This window comes from Sinocyclocheilus rhinocerous, unplaced genomic scaffold (genome assembly GCF_001515625.1).
Source record: "Sinocyclocheilus rhinocerous isolate Xijiao unplaced genomic scaffold, SAMN03320098_v1.1 scaffold819, whole genome shotgun sequence".
NCBI lineage: Eukaryota > Metazoa > Chordata > Actinopteri > Cypriniformes > Cyprinidae > Sinocyclocheilus > Sinocyclocheilus rhinocerous.
The window spans coordinates 325836-338910 of NW_015665814.1; the positions used below are offsets into that span (position 1 = coordinate 325836).

The 13075-nt window shown below is 36.9% G+C and overlaps 1 protein-coding gene across 1 annotated transcript in view; it reads left to right on the plus strand.

The window, feature by feature from the left end:
• The window catches only part of LOC107731501 (mRNA-capping enzyme-like), a 108442-nt gene that overhangs the window by 55367 nt on the left and 40000 nt on the right, over positions 1 to 13075 (plus strand). Inside the window, exons 11-12 of the mRNA XM_016542602.1 lie at positions 584 to 748; positions 10498 to 10566. Of these exons, the coding sequence (XP_016398088.1) occupies positions 584 to 748; positions 10498 to 10566 (234 nt within the window). The remainder of the gene's footprint in view (positions 1 to 583; positions 749 to 10497; positions 10567 to 13075) is intronic.

Here is a 13075-nt window from a genome sequence, read left to right on the forward strand (position 1 = left end):
GTCAAACGATTAATCGCGATTAATCGCATTCAAAATAAGAGTTTTTGTTTACATATTATATGTGTGTGTACTGTGTATATTTGTCGTCAATATAAAGACACACACATACAGCATATATTTTGAAAATATTTACATGTATTTACGTGTATGTATTTATATTCATATAAATTATATCATATATAAATATATTTAATATATAAACGTAACCTTTTTTTCTTAAATATATACATGCATGTGTGTGTATTTATATATTCATAATAAATATACACAGTGCACACACATATATTATGTAAACAAAAACTTTTATTTTGGATGCGATTAATCGCGATTAATCGTTTGACCGCACTAAAATAGACAAGTAATTATTCAAACACAAAGTCTGAATGACTGATGTGCTAATGTAAAATCACAAGCAATTTGCATAACAAAGTTACAGTACATCTCGTTATCTTCCAGCATGGCAAATGACAACTGGAAAAGACAAACTGGAGTAATTATTGTATTGATTTATTTGAGGTGTGGATCTAGTCATGTTGAATCTGAGATGTGTGTGTGAATTGTGGCTGTGTGGTTTGTTTCGCAGGGTCAGCCTGTGGGTCAGTGTGACTTCAACAGACGTCTGCTGTGTATCGAGAAGGAGATCATCTCCCCACGATTCGAGAAAATGAGGCTGGGCCAGATTGATAAATCCAAGGAGCCCTTCAGCGTCAGGAACAAGCCTTTCTTCGACATCCACGCTGCGCGCAAGGTATTTATCGGTTAACGTCCGTGGCCGTGTGTTGTGAAAGGACATGTAAATGCCACTTAAAGGCCAGGTAAATTACTTCAAAACATATAATTTGCAATGTTTATTCACATTAGTAACCTCTTTAAACTAGCAACTACTAGTAATCCTATCTACACATCTCCTGCAGTTCTCCACTGCTACAGTCACTTTGAAAAACTGTATTCTCTGTGAAGCTGCTTTCGATCCATTTGTGAAGTAAAACGCACAAAGTGCAAAGGTCTCTCTCTCTCTCTGATGCTCTTTCAGAAGTTATCTGAAACTTTGATGGTTGCAGCTCAGGAAACACAAAAGAAACATGAATCGAGCTTCTGTAAAACATGAAAACAGTTGTCTGGTTATTCCACAGGCTGTATGTTTAAGTGCAAGTTTGTGTGCAGCTCAGGAACGAGGGCTAGTCAGTGATCACAGTCTATATCCAACGTGCTGAAGATGATAATTACACCAAGCATTAGTCTGGGTAGTGTTTTTACCATAGACAGACAGTTCAAGGTTCCAGACAATTGACAGATATATTCTAGATATTGACTGTTTATTCTATATTGTGCCCATTTCTGTTCATTAAAATGGTCATCCTTGTATTTGGACCGACAGTTCTTGGTCTGGTTCTGTGTGTAGTCCGCAAGGAGTCTAGTTTTGTTGAGGGTCTTAGGGGATCGGTTATCGATCGGGGTCTGGTCTTAACTTCAGCTCTAATTGTCGTAGCTGTGGCTTCAAAAACTATTGAACATTTCTAGCCTCATTTCCCAGGAGAAAAGATTCAGCTCATTTAACACGCACACGTCTAGTCCCCGATACTAGGGCACATTGCTAATGGGCGATAAATTATTATTGATATTTGTTGAAAAAATTAATCTGCAACATCAATAATAAAGTTTTGAGTAACTTTTAATATTTGCATCTAGACGCTCAGGTGTGTGCGGTTAAAAAAGTTTGCATGTTCTGCGTGTTTCTGTGTGAATGAGCGACGCAGTTTTGTTTACTACACACATGACTGCTGTCTAACTATACGAGGACATGAACACATGAAACGTCATCTCCAGAGCTGCTCTGAGAGTCATTTCATCTGATAGAGGAAAAACTATCATGATATCATATACAAACAGAAACTCAAAGGTCTTCACTGCAAACCACCAAAATAAAAGTTTGGTTTATATTTGAAGACGTTATGACAGAAATATATTACTATTGTACAGTAAAAATGTACTTCTCAAAGTAACAATAATAATTTTATTTCAAGGAATATAGTATAACCAAGGTATTTTTCATCCATATTTTAATTCAGACAGTATACGCGTTTTATTTTGCATCACTTTATTTGACAAAAAAATAAAATTGGAATATGTTGTAAATTAATCTTTTCATTTGATTACATTTTAAAATATTAATTACATTGTAAGTTTTATGAACTCATTTCATTAGACTCCATTTTTGATTATAAATTTGTATTAAAGGGGTCATCGGATACAAAATTCACTTTTACATGTTGTTTGAACATTTGTTCAAGGGAAATTTGTTTCCTATAATCATAAAAATCCACTCAGTATTTTTTTTTTTTAATCCGCCATTGTTTCACCGCCGGAGCAGGGACATAGACAAGAATGTCTCCTAAGTGATTGAGGGGTTTTGTTTTTGGATGTAATAATGAACATAGCATACACTGATCTGAAGATGCAGTGGATTACGTTTGTTTTTGAAGGGAATGCGCCCCCGATCTACCCAAATGCATTTATGTTAATTCGTGATCCAGCCTCACCTACAGAAGAAGTATGAATCTTTGCAAATCGCCTTTCCTAATAATGTACTAGTTAGCAAGTTCCACGCTAAAGTTTACAGCCTCCGAGAACTGCTCATCACCCCATGGAGGGAGAGGGCGGGGTTAGCAGAGCTCATTAGCATTTAAAGGGACACGCACTGAAACGAGCTGTTTTTGACAGGGTAAAAAGGGTGTTGTTTTACACTACCATTGAACAATTTTAACCAAAGTATGTTATAGACTTTTCATGAAGACCCTAAAGAATGGTATAGTGTCAACTTGTGGAAAATGGGCATCTGATGACCCCTTTAAATTCTAAAACAGAATTCAGAAAAAATAAACATACATGCATACATTCATAGGTTTTCCTGAAATAAAATATAGCTTATTTTACAGAGCTCATTTATGTTTATAAACATATTATCAAGTAAGATTGAAAAAAAATGTCATGTAAAATGTCAGGACCATTTCTGTATGGTTTAATTAGACATTGCTGTTCAGACCTGTAATTTACAGATACTGTATGAAACCCCCACAATAAGACCTTTTTCCTGCTCTCATACAAAGCTCCTTACAGTTCAATATCAGAAACATCAGCCAATGAGCTGTGCTCTTCTGCTCCATGTCCATGAACGATAAGTGGGATCATTTTATGTGAAATTAACGTGCTCGATGGTTTCTGAGAAATTTCCAGCAAGAAGAGGTTCACCCCGTGTCCTCCGTAGCCGCTTCATAAACACATTTGATTCTCTGTTCATTGTTCACCATGAATAAGTCTGTTTTCCTCTAGTCTGGTTCCTCTGTGCCCTGAACCTCCAAGCTCGTGTGTGTGCGTGCATGTGTGCGTGTGTGTGTGCGTGTGTGTGTGCGTGCGTGCGTGCGTGTGTTGTGTGTGTGCGCGCATGTGTGCATGTGTGCGTGTGTGTGTGTGTGTGTGTGTCTCGGCTTTGTCTTGTTCGGGGTCTGATCTGAACATGAAGTCTTTGAGAATGAAGTCATAATGACAGGCTGTTGAGAACTGAGAGGGTGTCATTGTTGAGGTCTCCAGCCATCTGATGTGCAGACGGGAAGTGGAAAATAGAGGAGCGGAGAAAGATTCCCATCAGTAATCGGTAGAGAATGACATCTCAACTGCAGACTACAGTCAGGATCAAAGAGCTATTGTCTAGGAGTTCATTCGGTCTCTCACGATATCATCAGATATGAATCCTGCCTCCACCAGCTATCATGTGCGGCCGTGTCACTTCTTGTCTTCATCCCTCTTGAAAATCCTTCAGCGGCCTCCTCAGCGTTAGGACTGACTCACAAAACATGAACTGGCCAGTAATATGCAGGACACGTTTCATTTACGCCGATATCTAGGTCATAAATGGCAGCTTGTGAATGATAATCCGCTGTGGTCAGTGTGATATAAAGATATGGTGAACGTATGAAATGCACATAGCTTTTTTAAAAGCTTGAGAGGCCAATTTAAACAGAGTTCAGATGAAAATGGCTCTACATTTAGAGAGAACAAAATGAAAAAATTCATAAATAACGAAAAAGGTACTAATGAAAGAAAACAAAAGAGAAAGAGCAAAAAGGAGTGAAAGAAAACAAATAACCAAAAGAAGGAACTGCGTGATTGAAAGTATAAATAAAACCAAAACAAACAAACAAAAAATGATTAAATAAAAAAAAAAAAGTGGAATTTGAACAGAAATGCAAACTGCTGTGCATTTATTTGTGCATTCAGTTACAGATACAAAATGGCATGTTTGTTTGATAATTATTTGTGCATTAGTGAATTGATTTGAGGTGTTTATCATATATTCATATCATGTAGGTGAATACAAATGTGTGCCTTTGTGTGGTTTTGACATTTTTCCGCCATTGTGTTCGTTGCATTAAAGCCCAGGCAGCACAAACAATGTTTTTCATTAAAATGCCATTTATTACAACAAAACTCATCTGTGAGTTAGTCATAAATATCCAGTCACTAATTGAGTTATAATTACATGCATCATGTCACCATAAACTGGCCTGTCAATCATCCTGTCAGCATTAACATTCTGATACTTCTCAATTCATTTTCTTACATTATTATTATTATTCAGATAATATACTGTTCTTCCTTCCTTCCTTCCGACATTATCCACAACCATTAAACTTATGTGACATTTAAAAACAATTCCAAACGGATGAAGCACCATCGCTCTCATTCCCCAGTCTGCTTCATCTCACTAGACTAGAGCATCCGGGTATCTCCGCTTTACTGTTTCCAGAGGATGGTTAGTATGCAAATCGTGATGCAGGGTGTGTTTGTTTGGAATGCAGCTCATGAAGTTAGCACAATAGAAAGATTTCAGAAAAGAGGAAGAACAGAAAATGCAAATAAATGAGCAAGACATAATAATAAAAGATTGCGAATGACTAAAAGAAAGACATTTGCTTTCTCATTTGAAATGAGAGAAAGAATGTAGGAATGAGAGCAAAAATCTAAATGATTAAAGGAAAGAAAGGTCATTTAAAAAAGGAGGAACTAATGAAAGAGAACAAACAGAATAGATCCAACCTTGAAAAGGATTCAAGAATGAAAACCAAAACAAAATGACACAATGAAAGAGAATGACAGAAAAAAGATTGAATGAAAGAAGAAAAATTGGAAAAGAAAAAGATATTAGAGGAAGAGAATGGACAAGCAAAAAACAAAAGAATGAATGAGAGAACAAGGCATACAGGAAGTACAAATAAATGAAAGAGATAACAGAATAAAAAGAACAATCTAAAATAAAGAGTGAGTGAACAAACAAAAAAGAATGAAAGAGCTAAAAAACTAAATGAAAGAGAACAAAAGAACGACAGAGGCTCATCTCTGAGGGGGATTTGAGCGGCGGCGGTGGTTTCGACACGAACAACCTGTTCCTCAGCGTTTTAGACTTTGAAAGAGTTTAACGGGAGTTAATGATCTCATTAAGCCGTAATGTCCTCATTAAACGGGGTTGGATATGGAAACTAGCCACTTCTCTGAACAGACTGTGGATTCTGCAGGTCGAGGCTCGTATGGAGAGGGCTGCTGCTCCGCAGAGCTTTGAGGGTGAGCTGTATTAGGCATGAAAGATGCTGTTTGCAGCAGACTGCCTGACTGACTGGAATTTTAATTCAGCATCCACGGCTCTTTCAGCAGCGGCGCAGACGTGTTTCTGAGTGATTAAATGAGAAAATAAGGCAGCTAATGTGGAGTGGAGGGTCATGCTTCACGAGAGGCATGGAAAGGAAATCTCTCTTAAGACTCTGCCGCTGTAGCCCCGTGTGCTGCGCTAATATAACACAGTCCCTGTGGATCGTGGGGAAGGTCGACGAGTGCCACGTTCAGCTGAGGACAGATTGTGGCTAATGAAAGAAGTCGCGAGTCTTTCTATTGAGCAGTGATCAGTTCAGCAGGATATCTGGGCGGGAGACCTTGTCCGAGTCGTGTAGCGAACATTGACGGCAGAGATCCGTTTAAACGCAAACAGGCTCAAGGTCTTGAAACATTTATTTGAAAATAATTCATTTACAGCAGCTGCTCTATAGACGGGGCCGCGCTAATGAAAACCCTCTCGCTCAAACTCGCTCTGTTGCTTGAGATATGCATTTTTGATTTCTGTACACTTCGCTATAATAATGCATTGTTTACATGTGACATTGGTCGCTATTTCTGAAGGATGTTCCGCAAAGTCAAAGTGAAATCAAAACTGACCTTGTTTACTTTCTTATGTGTTTCTAGAGTTATTGTTGATTCATCAGTGCACGTTATTTAAATTATTTAAATTGTCTTTGTATCTTTAATTAAATGTGTAATTGCTTGCTTCACCTCTGAAACCACTTTTTTTTTTTTTGTCTCTACTCCGCTATTTACTATTAACTAGTATTGGCTGTTTATTAGTAATTATAAAGCTCATATTAATGCCTTATTCTGCATCATATTCTACATCCCTTATTCGTAACCGATACCTAAACATGCAGTGGTGGCCAAAATTATTAGAACACTAGTATTTTCACCAGCTAAAAATGGTTTTAAGTCAGTAAACGGATATTTCCTACTGACACACTACAGCAAAAGATAGAAATGACTGACTTAAAACCATTTTTAGCTGGTGAAAATACTAAAAATACAATAACTTACTATCAATAAGTAAATTAGGAGTTTGAGGCAAAACTAAATATGTTCCCAAATCTAAAGTGTTACTCATTTTTCTCATTGAATAACCAGTTCCTCTGGGAAATACATCATATTATGGAAGCAAAATGGGTTGCAAGTGACATTTCATGTAAACGTAAATTATTCATGAGTATTTAAAGGGCCATTTGAGAAAATTGTCATCGGTTAGTCAACTTCATGTTGTTCCAAAAACATATGACTTCGGCTCATCTTCAAAACAAAAAAGAACATATTTTTGACGAAACCTGAGTTTTCTCTCCATTCACCCAAAACTTTGACATTTCAAAAGTTCATTAAGAGATCATAAACAGCATTATATAATGAACAGACTAGGCTTTTCCTCCCATATAAACATGGATCAGTGCACATACATATAGCAAATAAGAAATGAAGTTCAAACGTAATTGCTTGAAATCCAAAATCAGACCTGATTGGTTCTTGCGGAAGCTCAAAGTGCTTGTGTGACACGCAAAAACAAACCTTGTTGTTTTATGCTTCCATTCGCCATATTTGATGTGCTCTGTTGGCTTGCTGCGATAGTCGGTGTTGACGGTGATACCGGTGTGAAGCCGCAACACTGGTTACATCAGTTGCCCACCACGGCACCACCCCCCACCAACATTTAGATGTTTTATAGTAATAAAAATTATTTAGTTCAGTAACGACAGATCAGCAGCAGGAGTCAGATTTCATTTGTCATGTGAGGAGAGGGAGTCGATCTGACTGACAAGAAGAGTGAGGTGAGACAGACAAGACAATGGCGGAAGATTTCGTTTTTAAACGAAATGCAAAAGCACCTATTTTAAAAATATTTTGGATTTTGTAAAGCCTGTTGACTTTTGCCGTTTATCTAAGGTGATTTTGGAAGTTGTTTTTTTTAAACAATCGTTTCTTATTTATTTGGTTCCACCGTGTTTGCTGATATGTTTTTTTTCTTCTTTTTTTTAATATATATTTAAACTTTGTGGCCTATAGCATAGTGTATTTTTATTCGTTTTGTTAATAAATGAAACATTCTACGTTTAATATAAGTGAGTTTGTCGTACTGTTTTGTTGTTGTCCATTCAATCAATTGGCGCTGAATTGATGCTAATTCGAAAGTGACAGTAAAGTGCGCACGGACATTTACAAGCTATTTAAGGGGCCGTTTAGACGACAACGTTTTCAGCCAAAAACGGGAAACTTTTTATGTGTTTTGCCTGTCCGTTTACACGACAAAGGCGTTTTGGGGACTGAAAACGCATATTTTTGAAAACGAGTTTCAAAGTGCAAGTTTTCAAAAACGCCACCGTTGTCGTTTCCGTGTAAACACACAAAACGGGAATCTTTGAAAACCGTGACGTCATGCGCGTGTGTAGTACGTGTTAGGTATGTAGACATGCGCAGTATGTGTCGATTTTAAAGGCAAGCGCGAACAAACATACACAACAATGGCGGAGTACATGGTACTGTTGTTGCTGTTTAAGAATTTGCTAACGCTTCTTCAGCAAAGTGTGGATTTACTTCACCAATATTACAACCAACAGCGGAGACGCATCATATACAACATATAATCGTCACTTCCCTACAGGTACTGTTTACTAACAAGGTGACACCGCCAACTACTGGCCTGGCATACGTAATATAGCGTTTTTGGCCGTTTTCTAGGATGTGTGTAAACGCGAATCGTTTTGAAAACGTCATTGTGTATACGTGAAACTTTTTAAAAACGCAGGGGAACAACTTTGACCTCACCGTCACAACCCTAGTGCTCTGTTTGTTTATATGTGAATAAAGTCTAAATAAAATCTCTTATTTATATAAAGTAATTGTGTCTCTTCAGGAGACTTGGATTAATCCGCTCTATTCATATGGATTAATTTTACGATCTCTCAATGAACTTTTTCAGTTGTCAAAATTTTGGTGTAATGAACTGATCTCGCTCCGGTTTCATTAAAACATCTTCATCTGTATTTTCTAAGATGAACAGTAGTCTCATGAGTTATACAAGGCATTTTTGGTGGACTATCCCTTTAAGGCGCTGAGGCTTTCATGCTGCACTGCCATTGGTTGATCAGACAGCCCCAGCCCCACCCTTGCTCAAACAAAAAGCGCAATGCTATGATAGTGCCACAGTATTTACACTCCTCATGGTTTTTATTATGAGTTTAGCCAGACACTAATGCTTCCATGCAAATGTACAGTTGAAGACTAAATTATTAGCCCCCCTATGAAATTTCAGTTCTTTTTTTAGATATTTCCCAAGTGATGTTTAACAGAGCAAGGGAATTTTAACATAGTATTTCTTATTATATTTTCCATCTGGAGAAATCCTTATTTATTTCATTTTGCCTGGAATAAAAGAATTATAAAAAATAAATAAATAAATTGCTAAGGTCAATATTATTAGCCCTCTTAAGAAATTATCTGTTTGATTGGCTACGGAACAAACCACTGTTGTTCAATGACTTGCCTAATTAACCTAATTAGTCCTTTAAGCCTTTAAATTACACTGTAAGCTGAGGATTAGTCTCTTTCAAAACAACTAGTAAAATAATATGTACTGTCATCATGGCAAAGACAAACTAAATTAGTTTAGACATGAGAAAAAGAATTGTTAACGCTCACAAAGGAGGAGAAACATATACACGTTTATTAAAGCGTTTTCAAGTGTCAAGAACAGCCGTGAGAAGTATTATAAATAAGTTTGAACAGAGGCAGGAAGAGAAAGATTTCAAAAACTAGAAAACTATTGAGAGAGGTTTCTAAAGACTCTAGAACAACTGCCAAGACACTAGTGAATGATTTAGTCAAGTCTGGGACTGATGTCTCAACGAAGACGGACACTAGAGGCCCGGACAGGAATGGACTGTAAGGATGCAGACCAAGAAAAACTAAAAAAAGCTCAGACTTGAATCCAATAGAAAATCTGTGGGGCACACTGAAGACCAGAGTCCATGCCAGGAGACCAACAAATCTGGAGGAGCTTGAGAGATTTGCTAAGGAGGACTCCTCAGGAGACATGCCTGAAACTTGTTGAGAACTACAGCAAACGACTAACGGCTGTTATCAAGCAGAAGGGATACACCATTGACTATTAACATCAGAGGGCTAATAATTTTGACCTGTAGACTTTTTTTATTCTTGGTTATAATTTTGTTTCTATTTGTATTCCAAGCCTCCTACACTGTAAAAAAATTCCGTAAAATTTACGGTAAAAAACCGGCAGCTGTGGTTGCCGGAATTTTACTGTAAAAAATACGGTAGCAACGTTTTAGGGTTTACGGTTTAATAAACTATTATGTTTAGAAATGCTGTGTTGAAAAAAATCTTCTCTCTGTTAAACAGCACTTGGGAATTATTAAAAAAAAAATATATATATTTTAAAGGCGGGCTAATAATTTTGTCTTCAACTGTACATTTTTTTATATATTTTGACAAATCCCAGTTTAATATGCAAGCAGTGAGCCGTTCATGTGTTGGTTTCCTCTAAAGGACTAAACACTGTGGCTCAGTGGCTCTTTCCAAACGTCACTGTGTTTGTGGAAGCAGTCTGACATGTCAACTTCTGGTTCAGTGGCTTGAGTTTTGATACTGTGCTACCTTTTTTGCAAACATAGGCAGATGGAGAGAGTGTTTGGGAAATCTGCTTTGGAAACTTTGTTTGGAAGAACAAGAAACTGATTTTCAGCTGTCTTGCCTGTCTTTCCTGGAGAGTGTCTCTGCCTATAGGCTACATGTTCTTTGTGCTATATACACATTATATGTTCTCAGTGTCTTTTGCTTTGTTCACAGCTCCTGGAGGGCAGTTTCACCTCGCAGGTCAGCCATGAAGTCGATGGTCTTATCTTCCAGCCTATAGGGGTGAGTCTGACACAAACACAAACTGCTAGAGGAGAAATACTCTCTGACACTCTGACTCAAACAAAGATGGTTTGTTTTAGGTTCTTTCAGGCTTCCTCAGAAGCATTTCAGTTAATGGCAGTAATAATCCACGGTTAATGTGGTATTATTCGGTGTGTATGCACACGAATGCTCTCAAGCTGCAAACTAAACTGTTATTGAGTCATCATGAGCCTACTAGCAGCTCAAATCTAGACAAAATTCTCAGCTAATAACACACTTTTTCTTTTGTATGGTCAACATGAATTATGCACAAATATCGTATACATACATCATGTGTAACTGCTAAGCTACAAAACGTTTTCACAATTCGTAATAAGGTCTAAAGCAGAAAAAACCTTTTAGTTATTATCCCTGTAAAGCCTACTGTATTATATTTGATACACAAATTTCTAAGGTCACTAGATTATCAACATGATCAAAAATGTTGAGTATCAAATATGTTCATCAGGCTTTTCAGGAAGATTTATTTGTTGATCTCTCAATCATCGTGTTGCATTGCATTATATGTTTATATGTTTGCCCCCATAATAAAAACTACGGCTTTGATCATCAAACTAAGCTTTAAAATATCGTCTTACTAAGATATAATATTGGGAGATATAGACCGAGAACTGATATTTATGTGTTTTATGTAAGTAGTCTGTTACACATTTTTACATTGCATATTTACATCATAGAAATATCAATAACTGCACCAAATTTCATATTTGTCCCATAAATAAAAATGATGTATGCACGCTAGGTTATTCAGATCTGAATAAGCAGGGATTTGCATTTTCATTTTCTTTTTTTTTTTTTACAAACTCTTAAATAATTTAAAAAAAAAATACTTTCAAACAGTCACTGCATTTTGAGACTGAGACCTTTATTTACAAGAAACATGACCGTCAGACAAATGCATATAATGATAAACTAAGACACCTATTGTTCCTCTTTCTATAAAAAAGGTTTCTTAGGGTCTCAAAGAGTCTTAATTCATCCTTCTGCAAATTTAGGCCTAAAAATTTGTTAAATCAGAGCAGAAAGTCTTAAATTCATAAAGCCATGACATTAAATGTTGCATGCACTGCAAAAACAAACAAACAAAAAAACCTTCTTTAGTAATTTTGTCTTCTTTTCCAATAAAAATATCTTAAACATTCTTAAATCAGGATATAACAAATAATGTGAGTTTATGCTTAAAACATGAGCAGATATCTGCCAATGAGAGATGAAAACTTGTTTACCCTTTGAATTAAGTAGATTTTTCTGAGCCCATCACTCGCTTAACTAAGACCACTTAAGTCTTTAAGCACTTAAGTTGCTTCTCAAGTAGTATCTTGATTTAAGAATCATCAGACATTTGCACTGGAAAATACAAAACTTACAAAACGTACATTCAGAGACCATATTGATGTCTTGTGTTCCATTCAATTTAATGCCTTTTTTTACTTGGTCTTAAAAAGGTCTTAAATTTACCTTCATAAAACCTGCAGAACCCCAGATAAAATGGGCTGTGCATCTATTAAAAATTTAATTCACATAGCCAAACCCCCCAACATTTGTTTTCTCTAAAAGCTCAGAATGCACCAGGCATGCGGCTGTAAATATGTGGCATATATGGTCGCAGACAAATTCACAATCCTCTATAGAAGACAAAAGCAGGTCCCAGGAGGATAAACACACAGGTTCTCCGCAGGTGTGCGGGATTGGAAACACAAGCTGGGATTCAATGTGCCATTGACGCATTAGAAACAAAACTGAAGAGAGAGGCGCTTACAATTGCATCATTAAAGCTGCAGAAATCATAAAAATACCCATCAGGTTACTTGGCAAAAAAAAAAACACATTTCCATTTTTGTTCAATCTTTCTGCAAATGCAAGGTAAAGGTCACACACACACACCACGTTCCCGCATGACAACCGATCAATCACATCAATATGTTTAAAAATGTATTAAAGTAAGTGTCCTCAGAAGCCCTCTATTTAAACAGCATAATGTATATTCTCTGCTGACATGATGTTTGGGCTTTCTATCAGCGTCTCTCATAGCTGCTCTGGTATTGACTTTTTTTTCACTGTAGTGCAATGAGACATTTTCTGTACAGTGACACAGAACCTCTGAGCTTCGTACATTACACAAAGATCTCCAGAATGTTGTGATAATGTAACACTGCTGGTGCACGTTAGCCAGGTGTAGCTAATAATTTCAGTCTTGTGTTCAGTTTGGGCATCTGAGCGTCCCTCACATGAGCTGCTCCCCTCATTTCCACATGTCCTTCAGTCTCTCATTTTGAAAGAGGATTTCTGCGACCCTGAAACCAGCGTAATGTACAACAATGAAATCTGCACCGAGACAGTCATTACAGATGACCTTGTTCAGAGAGAATGAATGGAGCAGTTTTGAGAGGAAAATTTGAAGTGTTGTTCTTATACACATTTGACAGCACATTTGAGTGCTTTGTGGGATATCTTTATTTAATTACTT